This window comes from Epinephelus lanceolatus, chromosome 9 (genome assembly GCF_041903045.1).
Source record: "Epinephelus lanceolatus isolate andai-2023 chromosome 9, ASM4190304v1, whole genome shotgun sequence".
Classification (NCBI taxonomy): Eukaryota; Metazoa; Chordata; class Actinopteri; order Perciformes; family Serranidae; genus Epinephelus; species Epinephelus lanceolatus.
Window position 1 is genome coordinate 40,495,858 of NC_135742.1, and position 19,456 is coordinate 40,515,313.

The window sequence follows — 19,456 nt, forward strand, 5'->3', positions numbered from 1 at the left end:
GTAAACAATAAGTGTATACATTAAAAAACCACCAAACAGTTAAAACAATAAATCATATAAGTCTGTTCTAAGTAAATCATATACAAAAATGACTATTCTGACAGCCCTTACTTTATGCATTATCTTTTGTCCATTAACTGAGTTGCCTGACTCACCCAGTTCTCCTTCTGAGGCTGAACGCATGGGAGTGATAGGTGGATGGTCTCCAGCATCAGTTCCTTTCCTAGGTCGGTTTATTCCAGCTGAAAGCAGAGCCTTCACCTGATGGAGAGGTAAAACATTTTTTAGAAACACACATTTATGCGTATCCACGTTCAAGCATCGTATTCCAACAACCAGCCTATGAGCATAAACATGTCTGTTTGTGTATGCATACACTGTTGGCCTTGAATGTATCAGGGCATTAATCCCTTTATGCATCTTTGGCCCCATGGTGGTGCTCACCTCTTCTCCCCAGATGTGATTGTTGGTTTGCTGCTTCAGTGTTCCCTTCAGGTCAAAGTTCTCTGGGTAGTGGGTCGTCTCAGTACGTGGGTAGCTGATGTAGCCCTGTGTGTACAGGCGCTCTGCTATCTGCATGGTGTGCTGGGGACCCATGCCTGAGACATCAGAAAGAAACACTATTTTTTCCTTTCTTCCTACATTTCTTCTTGTCCTGTGTGAGGATAAAACTGGACCTATAGCTCTTATGGAGCTTACTGGATCTCAGTCTGAATTAGAGTGAAGGCTAGACTGTCATAATACTGGACTCCACATTAGTTTTAATCCCTTAGAGTTTTCAAAGATTTTAGACAGTCAAATTTATTTCGGGACAACTGTGTCCTGGACTAAAAGTTGGAAATATTATTTAAACATGCATTTTCCTTTAACCATAGTATGGATTCTAAAGGAGTTCTTTCTGTCCAATTTGTCCATTACGTTCTTGGTCAATATCTTCAAAATACAATGACAAATCAACTAGCTTTTGATAAATTTTGATGAGCTTGGTCCATTGATGATGCACAGAAAACTTTCCAAAGTTCTTGCAAGTAAATTAGGATGTGGGGCCGCCTGCACCGGATTGGCCCCTTCTCTGAAGATGTTGGTGTTCTTTGAGGTTGGACATTCGTAATTGTAGCGGCAACTCCAATCAGATGGGTACAGCAGTGACTCATGAATCTACATATGCCTGGCCAGCCTAATTGTTGCCTAATTGTTGCCATTGTTCATAGTGCCATCGCTCGTTTAAACTACTGTTAGGTGTTGAAATAGTCTTTTGTCAAAACTCATTCTGAGGCGCGAGCTGAGAGAGCAAAAGCCCCAAATGTGAATCAATCTGCCGCTTCACAGCTGATAAAATGCTGCTTGTGTCAATGTGAACATACCTAAAGCAGAGCTGGCCACTCTCAGCATCTCCACTGTGTTCAAGGCCTGGGGCCTCTGCTTAGCTTTCTCTTTCTTACTCACTGACTCCACCTGTAAAAAGAAAGGTATCAAATAACTTACCTCAGAGCTCAGCTAAGGTGAGCTCCAATTCAGGCTGACTATATCTTGGGTGAATACATCAAGTAGTTGAAAATGACTTCTGTAGCACTCCTACAAATTCTCTTAACAAGTTTAGCCTGTTCAAGGTTACATTCACACTAACGTTTGCATTTTCAAATAGCTGTGTATCTTGTGTATAACATTTTAGCACTGTTTCAGAATTAATATCTGTCCATATTAACATGCCTGAAAACATGTTATGTGACCATTCATGTACACTGGGCATGAGTGTGCCGATGTAAACAGGAAGGAGACTGTCTACTCTGTGGTTGGTTGCATGGTTATAGAAAATGCTACAAAGATGGTGAAAAGTAAGACCAGAGATTTCTTTGCTTGCACCGGAAATGAGGTGGAAATGTTACTGAAAGTAACACACGAGTATGAGGCGGTAAAGGTGGCAGAAAACAGATTGAGAGCTGTTGCAAAGCAAATACGCCAACATATCAGAGCTGTGCTTAGAGCATTATCCATCATCAGAGGAAGCCATAGCAATGGGAAAGGAGCACCCACACAAGAAGGATGAGATCAGAACAGGTATGTAGGCCTAGCTATAATGTTTTGACTTACGTCTCTGTTTCCATTATTGGGTTCATCCAGTCAAGAACCTGGTATCAAACTCTGTACTTTTAAGTGTACCAACCAAATTAGGTTGGTAATACTGAGTACCGATTTACTTAAAATCCATCAAGGTCAAATATTGGTACCTGAGAGCACATCTGGATGAGAATGCCTTGTTTAGACAAGAGGCGGAAGTGCCACAAAGTGTCCCAACGGCTGCAAGCTAGCCGCAGAGCTCCAGTGCTAGCCTTGGAGCCACCGTGTTCAATTTCAGACAGGAGAAAGAAGTGCCTTGAAGCCAGGAAGCCCGCCATAGACCTCAACAGCAACTATAACAACTATTGGTGCAGCACCAATCTGCCATGATAGTTATAATGTCTGATCTATTTCTTTTTCTGGGTTGGATACTGAATTCCACGTACCCAAACCAGTGCTGGTATCAGTTCAAATGTGAGCCGTACCTGGCCCTAGTCAAGAGAATAAAACACAGCTCAGAGTTTTCAAACTAAAACAAGACCTGCAGCATTTTCAAAGGACTCCGTTTTAGGGGTTCCAAAATGTCAATGAAGTGTGGACGCTAGGCATAAATGAACCAATAATTATGCATTTTAAAATCAAAACATATTAGTGTGGCTGTTACCTAAGCTTCCTTTCTTCCTTATATTTGGTGATTTGAAATACAGAAAACATGAATGGGGTACAAAAATCAGGCTCAAGCTGATTTAAATTCATTCAGACATTCTGGTCTTTACTATCAAAATTTCTTAACTTTCATCAGGATGATAGGCAGCCCAATACTGGATTTTTGAGGCCAGTAATGATACTGATACTTAACAAGAAGGTTTATCAACTAATATACGTATTTCTTAATTGTCACCATCATTTTTTATTTGGTTCCCTTGAATTTATTATCTAAACTGTAAAAACAAACTTGTCAGTGCTCTTTGGTGGGCAAATAATGTGATGGAGACACTATTTCTAAAAGACCTCAAACATATCTTTGATATCAATACTGCAATTTCTTACATAAGAGAAATATATCAGGCAGGCTGTTATACATTCCAGTGAATGCTTCCTGCACTCTGGTTACACTGTCTGCTGGCGGGCAAGGACTTGCTCTATTACTTTAAATGTGAAATGTAAATAAAATAATAATTAATTTACTCTTACCTTGGCCTCATAGGATGTCTTGGCCAGGTTGACAAACATCTGACCAACCTCCCTGTCGAAGACCCTCACCCTGTTCCAGTCCAGTGTCAGTGGGCTTTCCTTTCCTTTGAACACCTAACCAAAAGACAGCATGTCTGTCAAAATACAGACCAGAAGGAAGAGACTATTGACACTGTGTCAGGGGGAGTGAAACTGGGGATTTACCTTTGCCTGGAGGACCCAGTAAGTCTCTGGTTTAAAGGACTGGATCTTGTCGTGGCGTTCCACACAGAAGCCTAGTGTTGGGGTCTGGCATGGTCCAAAGGAGATCAAGGAGGAGTCTAGATTGCCATACTTACCCTGGAAATACTTGGTCTGGAACCTTAAAAATATTTGACCAACAACAGACTTAGATTACATTCACTGTTAATTTAAATCAGTTGTAATCCATCCTGCGAAGCAGAGACTCAAATCACGTGTCTGGATGCTCATCTCAATCAAACATACAGTTTATGGCTGTATGTTTGATTGAGATTTTTGATTAATTTTTATCTAGTAAATCTAAAAATGTAAAAAAAATAAAATAAAATAAAAAAAAAGTCCAAAAAAAAAAAAAAACGACGAAAAAAACCCAAAGGCCACAGATGTCCAATATTTAGCCAACACCCCACAGCTAGTGGGACTGTGCTGACACCATGATGGGATGGGAAAATGATATCAATTTGCTCTTATTTATCTTGTTATGAATAAGTACCATGCATCAATTTTTTTGGACGTTGCAACCAGACAGCTACAGGAAATCTAGTACGAGGTGGCGCTGTGAGGCAGAGCTGTGGAAGCAGCGTACCGGGTAAAGGCACAGCCAATGCGCAGATCTAGCTCCTGACGTGCGTCCACTGACAGCGCTTCGTTGCGGTTGGGCTCTCCTAGGCGGTTCATGGCATTCCAGATGTCAGTGTCAGTGATGGAGCTGAATTTGGCACGATAAACATTTCGCTCCCTGCCATTCCCTTTATTCATCACCGGCTGGATGGCATCCAGTACCTGGGAGGGAAGAGAGATAGTGACTGACTAAATAACTCTACTTTCATTCACAGTAACCACTTTTCCATATGATCTCAGACCTTAGTCAGCTTCCGAAAATCAAACTTCCCGTTAGATTCAGATCATCACTGGGTCATTTAAGGGCCGGTACAGAGACTTATTTCCTGTCACACAGGGGCAGACCGTATGTCCTAACTGGCCATTGGCTGTAGTCTTTGCGGTGTGTTCAAGTGTAACTTTTTGGCTGAGATACAGGCGATGTGAGGCAACCCAACAGTCAGCCTGATAGGAGATTTATGGTTGTGCGTATTATTATTATAATAACGATATTATTACTAAAATGTGTGTTATTTTAGCTATTGTCATTACTGTTTGCCCTGCATCTCTCTCTGTCTCTGTCTCTCTTAATGTATCATTTTTCCATATGGATCACTGTACATTTATTATGTTGATCTGTTCTGTACACAGGGCATCTGTTGCACGGGGGAGGGGGTTCCTTATCCGCTGTGAGGGTCCAAGGACAGAGGGATGTCGTATGCTGTAAAGCCCTCTGAGGCAAATTGTGATTTGTGATATTGGGCTTTATAAATAAAATTGAACTGAAATTGAATTATGGCTGTACCTCAGCAGGTATAAATCCAATCTGTGTACCATGACCACATTCTTAAGAAAATAAACCTCCAATGTGCATATGGAGATCCATATATCAGGTATAAAGACCCATGGATTGGATGTCATTATTCAAATAAAATATCCAGATACTGTTCACATGTTAATAGCAGGAGTAAATGGAGCCTTAATTACCTCAAAACAGATGTTTTCACCTTCTTTATCACAGTCCAACCACAAAACCACGTAGTCACAGCCTCTGGCTTCAACCTGACCAGACACAAGAAACTTGGGGTGAGCACAAAGCATAAGAGGCATGACATGCTGACATCCAGCTGATTTAAGAGACTGCAGTGAGCACCAGTGTCTTGTGAAAACCAATTACTGTCGACCTCACTTACCTGGAGGAACTTAACCATGTTGAGTTTGGGGTTGGCCTCTTTTTTTTCTGTGGGAGCTTTGCTGAATAGTTCTGCAGGGTCCACCTTGTCCCAGTTATTGTACTTCCCTGGAAAAAAATAAGACCAAGCTCTTAAACTGTTTTAGTACAAAATAACAAGAAATCCAAATTAAGCGTTTGGCTACTGAAGTGGTTGAAACCCAAATCAAGGTGTAAATGGTGCTTTATAATCATGCATACATTGTATTTCAATCTAATTCAAATGTTTTCTGAGAAACACAAACAGACTTTCTTCATTATATGTTAGATAGTTGTAATTTGAGGTGTTGTATTGAATTGCATGTTAAGCATGTTTCTGTTGTTTTTTCTTCCTCTATGAATATCAATGAGATAGTAAAGTGAGTAAATGAATGATTACATTTTAAGCACTGCAAGGAAATGTCATCAGTGAAAGTTTTGTGGGTTAGGGCAAGCACTACATAATATGAATGATACCCACCTATGAAATCCAGACTCATCACATGCCCACAGACAGAGGTCATCTTAAAGCGTACAGTTTGGCTCTGGAAGCTGCCGGGATATTCATGCACTGAGCATGCTCCATTGAGCCCCTTCCGACTTGTGCAATTTCCTTAAGGTTTAAGAGAACAGATGAGGGAGTAACCAATCATTCAAACTGTCATTTAAAGGTTAAGGATTTTACAGGCCTCTGGCCACATTCAAAACATTTCAATTCCCATGTTTGTACTATACCTTAAAGTACAAACACACTGAAAGGGACCCACAATATTGGATTTCTTGCCAATATCTGATATGCCAATATGTAACAAGTCATTTGACCAATAACTGATACCCATATCGATATATCTGTTTTTTTCCCTTACCTAATTTTAGTGATCATCAAGTCTCTTCTGTAGTGAAATTAACATCATGTTATGCATGCATACTTTTATCGTGATGGCCCACTAGCAGATGGAGACATGAAATACAACACTTTATGTATGTAATATTCATTCATTGTGCAAATTATGATAAAGCATGTTGGCCGATTCTGACTTCTGATCCTGATTCATTTAAAGCCAATATAAGCCGATACCAATGACGTGCCGATATTATCCTGCATACCTAAAAAATTAGCTTAATTTTGTTTGCAATTTTACTTTAAAACAACAACCAATACTTTGGTTTGCAAGATAAAAACACAAATTGATGCGAAGAGAGCAAGTTGGCTTACAAAACATTTAAGTTAGTCAGTAAGAGGCAGAACTGTAGCTCCTAAAATGGCCACTTGAGGCCGTCTCCAAAAGCGAGACAATCCCCATAGACCACCATGTTAAAACATCCAATTTTACAGCAGAAATATATCGTCTATAACCTGGTATAAAAAACGGTTTTGGTCTCTATAGCTAATTTCCCTGTTGATGACAACTGTATGGTGTGTGACTTTTTATATAACTCACCTGTTATTATATCTAATGTTATAAAGGCGTGGCCACTTTGAGTAATAGGTGGGTGCCAGCCATTGCAACAGCTGTAACATTGGTAAGGAAATGTTACCATGGTGTAAGCCCAGATTCACAGAGTATAGGCGTAGCTGTAGCTGTCACTATTTCAGTGTGTTTTCAGTTCATGAAAGTTAATTGTTACATTTTGGTCATCTAAAAGGCTTGTTCAGCATCTGGTTGTATTAAAAGAACCTTTAAGAAGTTTGGTGTTCAGTTTTCCCCATTTGTACATTTTGTTTTAATGGTTTTAAGCCTGTTTTTTGCTAGCAATAATTAGCATTATCACAGTTAACCACAGCTGTATCTTAACCGTCTTAACCAAGCTAGCGGCTTGTGTTAAGAGTTATCTCCACCCTTTCATCCAAATATGGTCACTTCCGGCTGAGTGACCATATTTGACGTCACCAATGAGTGACGTCAAAATGGCTACTTCCATTATTTTATAGAGTCTATAGGCTTGACTTGGAGCATTTTATTTTCTTTTTTCTGCTTTTAAGTCTGCAACTTGTTTGACATTTTGCTCATTAACATTTCCTATTTGAAAATATGAAGAAGTACATATTTTATAACTGACGTGTTCCATACAGATGTCGATATGTTTCTAATATGCTGGCCTTATCTTCTATAATAAGCAGATATCATGAAATATATAGGCTAGTGAATTTAAAGTTGATTCTCTTGAAGCTATTCAAGAGAATCAACTCTCCTCTCACTGATATGCAGTTTGCTTTAATGCAAACTTCTGATGTGAATTAAAATGTTTTGTCAAACTTTTGAAATAAACTCAAAAACATACCAATTGACTTCATGTTATCATTGTCTAAAACTAGAGCCATGAATCAGTCATGAAGTTTGAGGTCAGTGATGGTGAGACCTCTGAGCTGTGTCCCTTTTCCGGTAAGCACGCTGTTATCTTCTCTGAATAAAAATTATTCTCTCAAGGCTGAATGCTAATGACTGGAAATATTCAGAAGGACATACACTCCACCTGACCACCATACACACCCACAAACACATGTACAGAGGAAGGTAGCAATCCTAACAAGAACAGGACATATAAATAGAGGCATGTCCAGATTCAGGTTGCAGATCAACTTTAAGCCAAACGGACACACTGAAGACCAAAGAAAACAACAACAAACTCAAGCACCCATCAACGTCCCAACGACAAGAAACAGAAGCTCTATCACGCCAATCTGCCGTCATAAATTTCAGCAATGGAACAGCTCCAGGTAAGAAACCTGTCTTTATGCCGATGGCGTTTTTGACAGCTACCACTTGATTAATGTGCATACTGAAAATTTATATATATATATATATATATATATATATATATATATATATATATATATATATATATATATATATATATATATATATAAAAATAAAAAGCAGAATTTCTGTCTGTATTAAAGCGGCTTTCACACAGAGCGCGATTTTCGCCGCGCCAAGGCGCAGAGCAAGCAGCGAGCAAGGTGCACAAGCGCGCATCGCGCACATATTTGGCGCGAGTTGCTATGCGACCGAAAAATATTCCGGTTCCGATCTGGCGCCCTTTTCCGGTCTGACGCCCCGGATTTCATCATGTATCTGTCCCTGCTTCAACGAAAAGCCCTGGCTTTAGTTCTTCTGAGGAGGAGGAGGAGGCGAGCAGCAGCAGCAAGAAAGGTATGGGTCCATGAAATCCTCATGGCAAGACAGGAGTTGGGGGAGTACAGGCTCGTTCAGGAGCTACAGCTCCATGATGACCGCTTCCAGGTCTACTTCAGGCACAGAGGGACACAGCCATAATTATTTTCTCCTCCATCTTGCTGTTGATCTGAATTTTTCCGCCATTTTTTTTCCACACTCCACCACATTCTCTGCTATTGGACGCACTGAGGTGTCGTCACAGCGCGTGCGGTCAAATTAAAAAAACATTCAATTCGAGCACAGGCTGGTGACGCGCAGACGCGTGCCGCTCAGCTCTGCGGCAGAGCGGTGCGCTCTTGCGCCGCGGTAGCACATACACAATGAATGGGTTCGTTGGCGGAGGTCTGTGCTTTGCGCGCATGCATGCAACCTCATCCTATTAAAAAACTGGATTCTGCAGATCATGCTGCATTAAGTTTTATTACAAATGCAGTCTCATGCAACTCACCACTGCATTTTATACAAATCTTCAGTATGGTCCTCTCTGTATCAGAGGAGAAAAACGCATGTGGTGCTATTCATTGCCAAGACAGTGGCTACAGTTACGTGATAGCTTCTCATTCGGAATGAAATAAATCTGAATGAAATCATTCGGAATTAAAGTTTTTCCAGGTAGTTTACATGGGAAATATTCATTCTGAATGAGGGTTTACATGGGAGATCAGTTCAATCGCCTTTATTCAGGTCTGCGCAAGGTTTGGGGCAGGGAAGGTTTCTGATTGGATAGGGGGCGGGGCAGATGTTACGTGTTTACGTTTACCGGAAGACAACACTGTATAGTCCTCGCTCCGGATAACAAGATGCTTGACGACGCCGTTCTTAGTGCGTTTTTCGGGCTTGTTTTGCTTATATTCTTGAAGCAGCAGTACGACAACAACCTTGTTCTGCTAATGCTTCGTCTGTTGAGGAGGAGAAGGGAGGTAGAAGGTCGAAGAAGGGAGATAGAAGACCGTGCTTTGGCGAATGGAAACCGGTGAGTGCAACAAGTCCGACTGCTCTATCTCAGCCTGTTGCTATGCAGCCCGTTGCTATGCGCGCTATATACGTCATCGCGCCAGAAGGGCAAGGAAACGAGCATGCGCAGAAAGACCGGAATGAATTTAAAGAGGAATGAGTGTATACATGCACACAAAATTCTTTCATTCGGAATGACAAACGGAATAAACCACCCCCTTTAATCGGATTTAATTTTCAATCGGAATGACCGTTTACATGACCACTTTTAATCGGAATGGCCTTTCATTCCGATTAAAAGTGGAATTAAACTGTGCATGTAAACGTACTGAGTGTTAGGTAAACTACCTTCTTATATCTGCAGCCTTTTGTCCTTTCACACCAGCAACTATTGCACTCCTTCAAATTGTATTCTTTTAAATGTCCTCAGGTTGAGTTCAGTGCTTGGTAAAACTGCTTTCTCTTCTTCTGCACCCTGGGTATGGAATGAGCTCCAAAATGTTGCTACCTTAAGCACTCCCTTCCTTGAACACTTTTAAAGGTATTTTACAAACTGCCCTGAAGGAAACATGTTGCTGCTTTAGATAGTCCTCAACCTAGGTCAGGTGTCCTCTTGTGTTGTTTTATGTATTGTATGTATTTTGCTATGTAACATAGTTAAACAAAACTAATAATGCTGATTGTGCCACAACATTGAGCAGGACACTCTGGAAGAAAATATCTTGAATCTTAATGGGACCCTCCTGGCTAAATAAAGAATAAATAAATCAAACAAAAGTCAACAAGTGTTACTGGCAAAACAGCATAAACCAAACATGCAGTTCTTCAATGCCAGGGGGGTAATGTAATTAACTGTATAGGCTCTCATACCAAATATTCATGTACATACTTTATCGCCTTTATGAAATCCCAGTAAGGAAAGGAGTCAAATATTTGCAACCACAAATTATAATTATTATAATGAAACAAAATTTGAAAGGTTGAATATCCTTAAAAATTAGATTTAGTTCGCAAAATATTCACTCAAATGTACATTTTTTAGGGATTCTCCTCCTCCTGTTTTATAAGCATTTAAAAAACAAACTGGCTGTCTTTCTAAAAGAGAAAAATTTTTCACTTCTTACTTTTATCAGTAGAAGCCCAGTGTACAAAGCGGGCACCTAGTTACAAAAGTTCTGAGGTGCATGATCAAGTAATATGACAACTTGCGGAGCCCTTGCACTTTACGCAATACATAATGAGATCACATTTGGTTCGCACACCCTGGTCATCATCAACTCACTGCGTGCTCCAATAGCCATACTACCATACTATTTAGTATGCCAGAAAAAGATTTCATAAGTCCCAATACATAGTTTGTCAAATGCAGTATGCCAAAAATACCAGGATGTTCTACTACATCTGGTCCGATTTTGCAGTATGCAATACAGCATGCTCTTGTGGCTACTGTGACCCACAATCCTTTGCGCAGCAGACGATATGTCACGTTGACTGAGCTGCAAACAGATGACAGCTCGACAGCTCGTTGACAGGTGACTGACAGCTCTCAGAAGTGGCAATGACAGATGTCAGCGCATTAAAGTGACTGATGACCAGTCGAATAGTATTAATAGGAATATTAATTGACGAAAATTAACAAAATAATAATAAAGATTAACGACAACAAAAGGATATAACTATGAAAATAACAATGACAGAGAAATGCATATGTAATTTCACTGTCTTGAATATATTATGTTAGCATTTACAAAGTATACAGTAATAACTAAAACTAAAGACATAACAATGGCTGAGCTGTCTGGGTTATTATTTTCTGTGTCCAGCTGCTGCGTGTCTTTCTGCTGTGCCTGCTGGCCCTTAACCAGTGTCTGGCCCTGCCACTGGGCGGTCAGTGTGTGGATGAATCCTTCTGCACATACAGCCTGCAGGACTACTACAGCCAGCTGGTCAACCTGCCCAGCCGCATCAACGAGCGCAGCATCGCAACCTGGAGCTACGTGTGAGTATACATACCATGTATCACTTATTCCTAACCAGACACAAGTTCTGAAAGGGTTAGTCTATGAATAAATTAGTTGCTTAACAGAAATTTTAAAAAGATGTCAAACACTGACTGGTTTAAGCATCTCACATGTGTTGAAATACTACTTCTTTACTGTTTAGGCTATATCATTTTAAATGTAGGATTTTGGATTTCATACCAATGGTCAGACAAAACTAGAAATTTAAATGTGTCACATGGCATCACAATAATATTCACAGGCAGATGTGATGAAGGGTGAGATCTGATGTGATATCACACAGTTGACAGACTGTTGGCAGAATTTATCTGTTACACCTGATGACTCAATAAAACCTTTAGATGAAGAAATCCTATGAAAACCAGTTGACAAAGAATAAAGGATTATACATTTCTTTAACCAAGGACAATGCTACAGTTATACAGCAACTGCTTGCTTACCATATTGACCCACTAAATGAACAAATGACTGAATAAAATCCTGTTTCTGATCTCTCCCTGCTCTTCACCTTTCACCAGGGAGAACATTGACTTGAACCGAGTGCCTCAGGTCATCCACGAGGCCAGCTGCCACACCAGCCACTCCTGCAGGGGGCTCGACAATGCCTTTGGTCTGGAGACCATCCCCGTGTCCCTGAGGATGCCTGTCCTCAAGAAAAACCCCAACTGCTTCCCCACAACCAGCTACTCTCTGGAGTTTGAGCTCATCACTATAGCTTGTATATGTGCCATCTCCAGACACAGCTGAACAGGACTCACTGCTCTAATGTCAGTTTAGCTCAGTTGGTGCATGAGCTAAAGATGGTGGTGTCTGAGGAATGTCCTTATTTATTTATTCATTTATTCTCAGAGTTTACACACATTGATCAACATCAATGTGTAAATGTGTCAGTGTTAGCCAAAAGGCTCATTTTCAACTGTTGTCCCTCAGCCTGATGTGAAATTAGCCATTAAAACAACAAATAAAATACATAACATGGTTCATTTCACTCAGTTATTGTTTTCCAGTAGACAATAAATATGTCACCATTGAATATATGCATGTTAAAAGCATGTCTGCCACGTGCAAAACAGCACAGGAGAAACACTGATTTGTAAAGTTAAACAGCTTTATTCAGCGTTTCTACCGGTTTTAAACACCTCATCCGTTTGTTTCGGAGAGGAAGAGACCTCTGTTAAAAAACAAAGCCCTGAACAGTGAACACTAAAGAAATACCAACCGGGAGAAGTTTCAGACGCCGTTAAATCCCCAAATATCTTACATATTGCTCCCATAAAGTGTCCGAGTTCAGAGTTAAGCCTATGATCACATACAGGGAAGCAAGAAATGCGACAGGATTAATAAAATCAAATCATTATTATCTGACTCAAACTGTACTCCGCTCACAATTTCTCGGAATTCAAAGTTGTTTTAACAAGTTAACTACCGTCGTAATGAAGTCACTGTATTCAACAACAAAGCGAAATGATAACGTTGACGTCACTGTTGCTATAAGCCTGGTGTTATCCTGTCTTGGTAAAGTCTCACTTTGTGGCATATTAAATTGGAATAAATTATCACCCACCTTTAGAGAGGATTTTGGCAATCGACTGAGCCAAGGATGGTTTCTCTGCCACCATCAAAACAGTTCTCATTTTGAATGAAGGGCTAATAGCACCACTATCAAACTCCAGTCACTGCGCTCACAAGCAGTAAATGCGCTAAAAGCGTAACGTTACTGCTGTTGTCTCAATCCTGAGTAACAACCACTCCACGATAAAGAAAAATGTTAATTTAGCATAAATTTGCTTGCTAAAAGCATTGGCTAAAGGCTATGCTAACTACGACAGCAGCCATGACAGGTTACACATGATTCTCTTCCGGTGTCGTAAAGTGCAGCGTGTGACGTATTTACGGTGACCGCCAAGGTGCTCAAGTCAAAGTTGGATAGATAAAAATATTACCTTTGTTAATGATGTATTTTATTGTAGTGGCCATTTATTAAGCTAAGAAATCTTTTTTAGATACGACATAATTTCCTGTCACTTACAGAACATTTAGATCTGTTGTCAAAGCCATTCCCAAAGGTTTATGCCAATTAATAAAACACTCTTAAAACTGCACTAGAGTGTCCTTGTTGGATAGTAAGATGGCTTCAGTCTAAGCTGCCAGACTGATATGTAGATAAAAGGAAATAATAAACAATGTTCATGAAAAAAAATCTTTAAATAATTGTTTTACTTTTCAATATCGGTCGATACTTATTGTCCAACAATGAGGGTATACCAAAATGGTTTATCCATGCCACTCTTTGTATGGTGCTCAACATCAAAAAGGCCAGCTCTATATGGGAAAACAAAAATCACTATCTCAGTGGCACACTCACATGCCAACATTTCACAATAAACTCCTCCGTTTGGGTGGAAAACTGATTACTTTTCCTACATGGTCTAATGCCGTCAACTGCACTCTTACTCACGTTATGAATGATGGAGGCTTAAGATTTTTTAGGGATCTTAAAAGCACATATAATTTATTCAGATTATCTTTTTTTATTTTTATTTACAATTGAGATGTGCTTTTCGAACCTATGGAGTTCCATGCAATACTTCTCTTTCTGTAGAGCCGCTTCTTAAGCTTCGAGGTACTAAACCTAAATGTGGGGCTTTGATATCCAATTTCTATAAGAAATTACGGGAAGCTACAAGCCCTATAATGGGTGTGACCAATGTCTGGAATGTTGACCTAAAGGGCTGGGATTAAGTTATTATTTGGAACAGAGTATGAGGAAACATCAAAATCTCATCAAGAAATTTTAACCATCAAATGATTAATTACAATAGACTGTACTTTACTCCCAGGAACCGCTATCAACTTCAGCTCCACATCCATGCGCCCCTTATGCAATAACAGAGATACAGGAACCTATTTGCATACAATGTGGCAATGCCCAGAGATGGAGTTTCTCTGGTCTTAAGTGACTTCTCTGATTGGATGTATAATTGAAGTTCACATTCCCTGTACTCCTCGACTCTTGGAATTTTAAAAATGTGATTTTTGAAATTACAAACTTTCTTTTCAAGTTGTCAGAATTTATGACTGGAAGATGATATTTTCCCATAACTTTACCCTATGTGGCTCATCCTTGTGGAACAACAGAACAATTACAAACTTTATTCAAACCAAAAATAAAATACATTTTGTTGGTGAATAAACGTGGCTACTTCTACAATTTAATACATTTGATGAAAACTTTGATTTAGTACAGTGTTCTACAGGGAATTAAGTCAAATATGTGAAGAAATATAGAAATACCACTCTCCCTGGTGCACTTGATATATAACATGCTCTCTCACTTAAATGTACAGATAACCATTCCAGATTTATGAACTGGCTAAATGCTTATCAGTGATAGGAAGTGTAACAACAACTAGTGGGACATTTTTCAAATATAATTTTTTTTTCATGATTACATGAGACACAAATGTCAGAATCAGAAAAAAATTAAATGGCCAATTTCCTGAAAGGCCAAAGAATTACAGTCAATCCAGAACAACCGTCTTTCCTCCCTTCATCCTTTCATAACTGCCCTCAGTTCATCCTTGCTAATCCACCACACTTCCTGATTTACAATGTCCACGTTGTCAAACCTTCTCTCTCTCATATTATTAATTTATCAGCACCTCAAAGCACTCCTTTCATCCATCCCAACACACTTTCCTTGCTTGTGAGCACATGAAGAATCATCTCTACCCTAGATCACCCTAACCTGCTCCAAATCCCTCTGAGCTCTGTCTAGCCCAACAGTAAAACCCTTCTCCTTCATTAGTGTCCAGCCTCTCATAAAACTGACCATACCATTTTTGCTTAGCCTTCACCACCTTTCGCCTCTTCTTCAGTCAACTTTCTTCATCTCTTGAACGATCCTACGTCTTCTTTGCCAACCTCTTCCTTATACCTTCATTCCACCACTATTCTTCCTTTTCCTGTCAAATGACACACAACCTTCCTAGCTGTCTCCCTCACCACTTCTGCAGTTGTTGCCCAGCCATCCGCTTACTCTTCTCTACCATCCAGAACCTATATTAAGTCTTCCATGAACCCTGCACAGCAGTCTCTTAAACTTCCACCATTTGATCCTTGGGCCTACCTTCACTCTCTTCCTCTTAGTCTCCAAAGTCATCCTACAGATCACCAATCTGTTGCTGCGCAGCTAAGCACTCCCCTGCCACCACCTTGCAGTCTCCAGTCTCTTTCAGGTTAAACCTCCTGCACAAGACATAGTCCACCTGTGTTCACCTTCCTCCACTGTTTCACATCACCCTGTACTCTTCTCTCCTCTCTACTTGAAATATGTATTCACCACAGCCATTTCCGTCCTTTCTGCAAAATTCACCCCCAGCATCTGTCCTTTAAAACTCCTCTACTTGACACCATACCTCCTCATCACCTCTGTTCCCTTCACCAATATGCCTATTGAAGTCCACTCCAATCACCACTCTCCTCCTTGGGGACACTTTCTCCCACTTCATCCAACTCCAAATCCAGAATTCTTCTCTCTCTTCCATCTCACACCCAACTCTGGGCCCATATGTGCTGGCAACATTCATCATCACACCTTCAATGTCCAGCTTCATCCTCATCACTTTGTCTGACACTCCAACACACCCTTGAAATAGGCCTCCTCTTCTTTCAGGATAATCCCTACTCCATTTTTGATCTGAATTTGACAGTCAGGTTACAAAACCATGTCGTAATGCCATAATGAATAATCTGATTTATGGTGGTGGTATAGATGTCACAAACCAAAGACTGCCCACCACAGGACTTTCTGTCAGGTGGTCGGTGTATTAGAACCATGTGAAACCAAGTGATCTGTGAGTCACTTTAAGATATGTTGTCACCACATGTTTTTTTCCCCTAAACCTAAATAATTGTGTTTTGACTAAGAGAATGTTTTTGCTTTATAGGCCATTATTTATTCATTTAACTGGCTCTGCTGTGTGATTTGCTGATAGGATCTAAAAATATAAATGAAGTGTGAAACAATGGTACATTTGGCTGTAAACATGTTTGACTGCAGGAATGTGAGGATCCCTTGCCTTAAGTATATTTATTTTTATTACATTCTATTATTTTGTTGTTTTGTTTTTCTTTACTTATATGTCTATATATCTAATTTAATTTATTGTCAATATAGCCTTGCTATATTGAATCTTTTAATGTTGTTTTGAGTAATACTAACCAATATTCCTACTAGAAATTGTTAAAAAAGAAAAAAAGAAGCTGATTGAGGACTAACTGGAGGCCGATCCTAATTTTGGCCACAAGATGGCAATAGATGACATGGAATAATACAGTGACAGTTCATCCACCTCACAGCAGAGAACAAACGTTTTCAGGAGACCACAGGACTTGATTTTTAGCCTCTGCATTGCTGTCATTATTCACAAAGGTATTAATGGTGTATATAATCTTTGAACATGCAGGAGCTGGGCTCTGTTTGGCTGACAGTTAAAGAGATGAAAAATGACCAGAATGCTTGCCTGATCTTGAACAGTGATACTATGCTGTCACTTCTATGAGTCATCATTTACAGTCACAGAGGGTGAGAGCTGGAAAAGATGGACAAAGTTGTGTGTGAGACTGATGGGTGTGGGCAGGCTTGTCCTGCATTAGTCTAAACTCTGTTAGTATCAAGGACCATTTTCCACACAGTGGAAAAATACTACACATTGGACGTGTCAGTACTCCAGTACTGTATATACGTACAATTTTGAGGTACTTTAATTCAATGTTTCAATCTTCTGATACTTAATAAAAACTAATAATTTTCCAGATTAAAATTAATAAAACAAAGTATAATCAACAACATTTTATTACAGATTAAGATCAGATAAGACTTTATCATATTCCAAGATAAAACTCACAAGCTACCCAGCAGGATATGAAGTAACTTAAATTTACCCTAACATTACCAGCTGCAACTTTAAAGGGATGTAAACATGACTGCATCTTCTTCTTCTTCTTCTTTCAGCTGTTACCTTTAGGGGTTGCCACAGCGAATCATCTGCCTCCATCTAACCCTACCCTCTGCATCCTCTTCTCTCACTCCAACTGACTTTATGTTGTCTTTCACTTCATCCATAAATCTCCTCTTTGGTCTTCCTCTAGGCCTTGGCAGTTCCAAGCTCAGCATCCTTCTACAAATATATTCACTATCCCTCCTCTGAACATGTCCAAACCATCTCAGTCTGGCCTCTCTGACTTTATCTCCAAAACATCTAACATGAGCTGTCCCTCTGATGTACTCATTCCTGATCCTATCCATCCTTGTCACTCCCAAGGAGAACCTCAACATCTTCATCTCTGCTACCTCCAGCTCTGCCTCCTGTCTTTTCCTCAGAGCCACTGTCTCTAAACCAAACCACATCGCTGGTCTCTCTTCCGTCTTGGACACCTTTCCTTTTAATATTGCTGGTACTCTTCTATCACACATCACACATTACATTGCTCTGGACTGTTGAACCTAAGTACTTAAAATTCTCCACCTTCTTTATTTCTACTCCCTGTAACCTCACTATTCCACTTGGATCCTTCTCATTCACACACATATATTCTGTCTGCAGGCATGTCCAAAGTCTGGCCGAAGGGCCAATCGTGGCCCACAAACCGATTTTAAACAGTCTGTGGCTTGTTTATTAAAATATACTACATGTGGCCTGCCATTAACTGTTGGTTAATCAAGCAAGTTCACTTTTTTTGCATCTTTTTCTTTATATGAAAATGGCAGGACTATCATAGAGTTTGTAGACATGCCTCAAGTATGTTTCTATAAACAGACAGTAAACGAGCAAACTATTGGATCTAGCAGCAGACATTTTTGGGTAGCAGACATGGTCATAGCAAAGAAGCAGTTAGTCAAAAGTAAGTTCTGCCTTTCCACCGCTGCTTTCAGAAGCGGTGGAAAGGTGAAGACTTTTTCTTGAACAATGAAACAGTTGCGTTGGTCTCATTGTAAGGGATTTTTTAATAAGCCATATGATGCAAGAAACAGCAGGCCCCCAGGTATTTTCACATTATCTAAACTGGCCCCCATTCAAAAAAGTTTGGACACCCCCTGTTCTAACACTGGACATGCTAACATTTGCAGCTAACAATAATCCAAGAGCAAAGGTGTTCTTTACACCTTTGCTCCTGTGTTTTTGGTTTTAGGGACTGTTTTCAAAACCACCCATATAATGCATCTTTATTGTCAGCCATTTTATTTGAATGGCTGAAATTTCTGTCCTTTGTTTATGTAAATATATGCTTTATATAAAAATAAGTGTCCATGGCATGTACATTACCAGCTGCTAACAATACATTGCATTTTATACAGCTGTATATATATATGAGAGGTGGACCACACTCAATGACCCCATATATGGGCTTAATTCTGCTAGATATTACCCAAATGTCTGAGCATGCAGAGGAAACTCCTCCACATTTTGCAGAACTCAAGCTTTTAAATGGTGGAAACAGTCCGTGAGGGATGGAGGAGAGAAAAGGATAGGTAACAGGCTGGGGGTGAAGGGAGAAACAATGGCCAGGGACAGATTCAAATGAGGTGACATCACACTAAAGCCCTTTTTAAATAGGAATTGTGCAAATTTGCAGGAAAGCCCAATCAGTCTTCGTTCAGCATTGGCAGTATAAAAACAAAATCGGGGAGTGCAGCGAAATGCCGCCTACCTACTTGTTTATGCAGAATGCGGCTTTTTCGGGGCAATGGCTGGCGTGAGCAAGTAACAAAACGTGTGGCTCAGCGTGTGACTTAAACAGTTACGCAGCCTACTCTGAGGGAAGCCACGACTGGTCAGTCCTTCGGCGATTCTCTCATAAGTTGGCCCGTCCTTTACCGTTCCCGTCATTTGACGGTAAATGGCCTCTTCCTTTGCGAGGGCAAGGAGGGCGCGCAATTCCTTGTCTCCCCAGTTGCTCATCTTTACAGTGTCTGTCTGGTTTGCGTTTCCCTCTTG

At 40.1% G+C, this 19,456-nt stretch overlaps 2 protein-coding genes across 2 annotated transcripts in view; one reads left to right on the top strand and one right to left on the bottom strand.

The window, feature by feature from the left end:
- The window catches only part of top3b (DNA topoisomerase III beta), a 32,695-nt gene extending 19,466 nt beyond the window's left edge, over window positions 1-13,229 (bottom strand). Inside the window, exons 1-10 of the mRNA XM_033620049.2 lie at window positions 13,021-13,229; window positions 5,784-5,915; window positions 5,286-5,392; window positions 5,080-5,154; window positions 4,079-4,275; window positions 3,457-3,613; window positions 3,253-3,366; window positions 1,365-1,455; window positions 445-599; window positions 156-261 (exon numbers count right to left, since the gene is read on the bottom strand). Of these exons, the coding sequence (XP_033475940.1) occupies window positions 156-261; window positions 445-599; window positions 1,365-1,455; window positions 3,253-3,366; window positions 3,457-3,613; window positions 4,079-4,275; window positions 5,080-5,154; window positions 5,286-5,392; window positions 5,784-5,915; window positions 13,021-13,090 (1,204 nt within the window). The 5' untranslated portion in view covers window positions 13,091-13,229. The remainder of the gene's footprint in view (window positions 1-155; window positions 262-444; window positions 600-1,364; window positions 1,456-3,252; window positions 3,367-3,456; window positions 3,614-4,078; window positions 4,276-5,079; window positions 5,155-5,285; window positions 5,393-5,783; window positions 5,916-13,020) is intronic.
- Window positions 7,875-12,439, top strand: LOC144464300 (uncharacterized). The gene is made up of 3 exons (XM_078170963.1): window positions 7,875-8,021; window positions 11,259-11,434; window positions 11,975-12,439. The coding sequence occupies exons 1-3, from the start codon at window positions 8,007-8,009 to the stop codon at window positions 12,201-12,203; spliced, it is 420 nt and encodes a 139-aa protein (XP_078027089.1). The 5' UTR covers window positions 7,875-8,006; the 3' UTR covers window positions 12,204-12,439.
- Window positions 13,230-19,456: the final 6,227 nt, after the last annotated feature.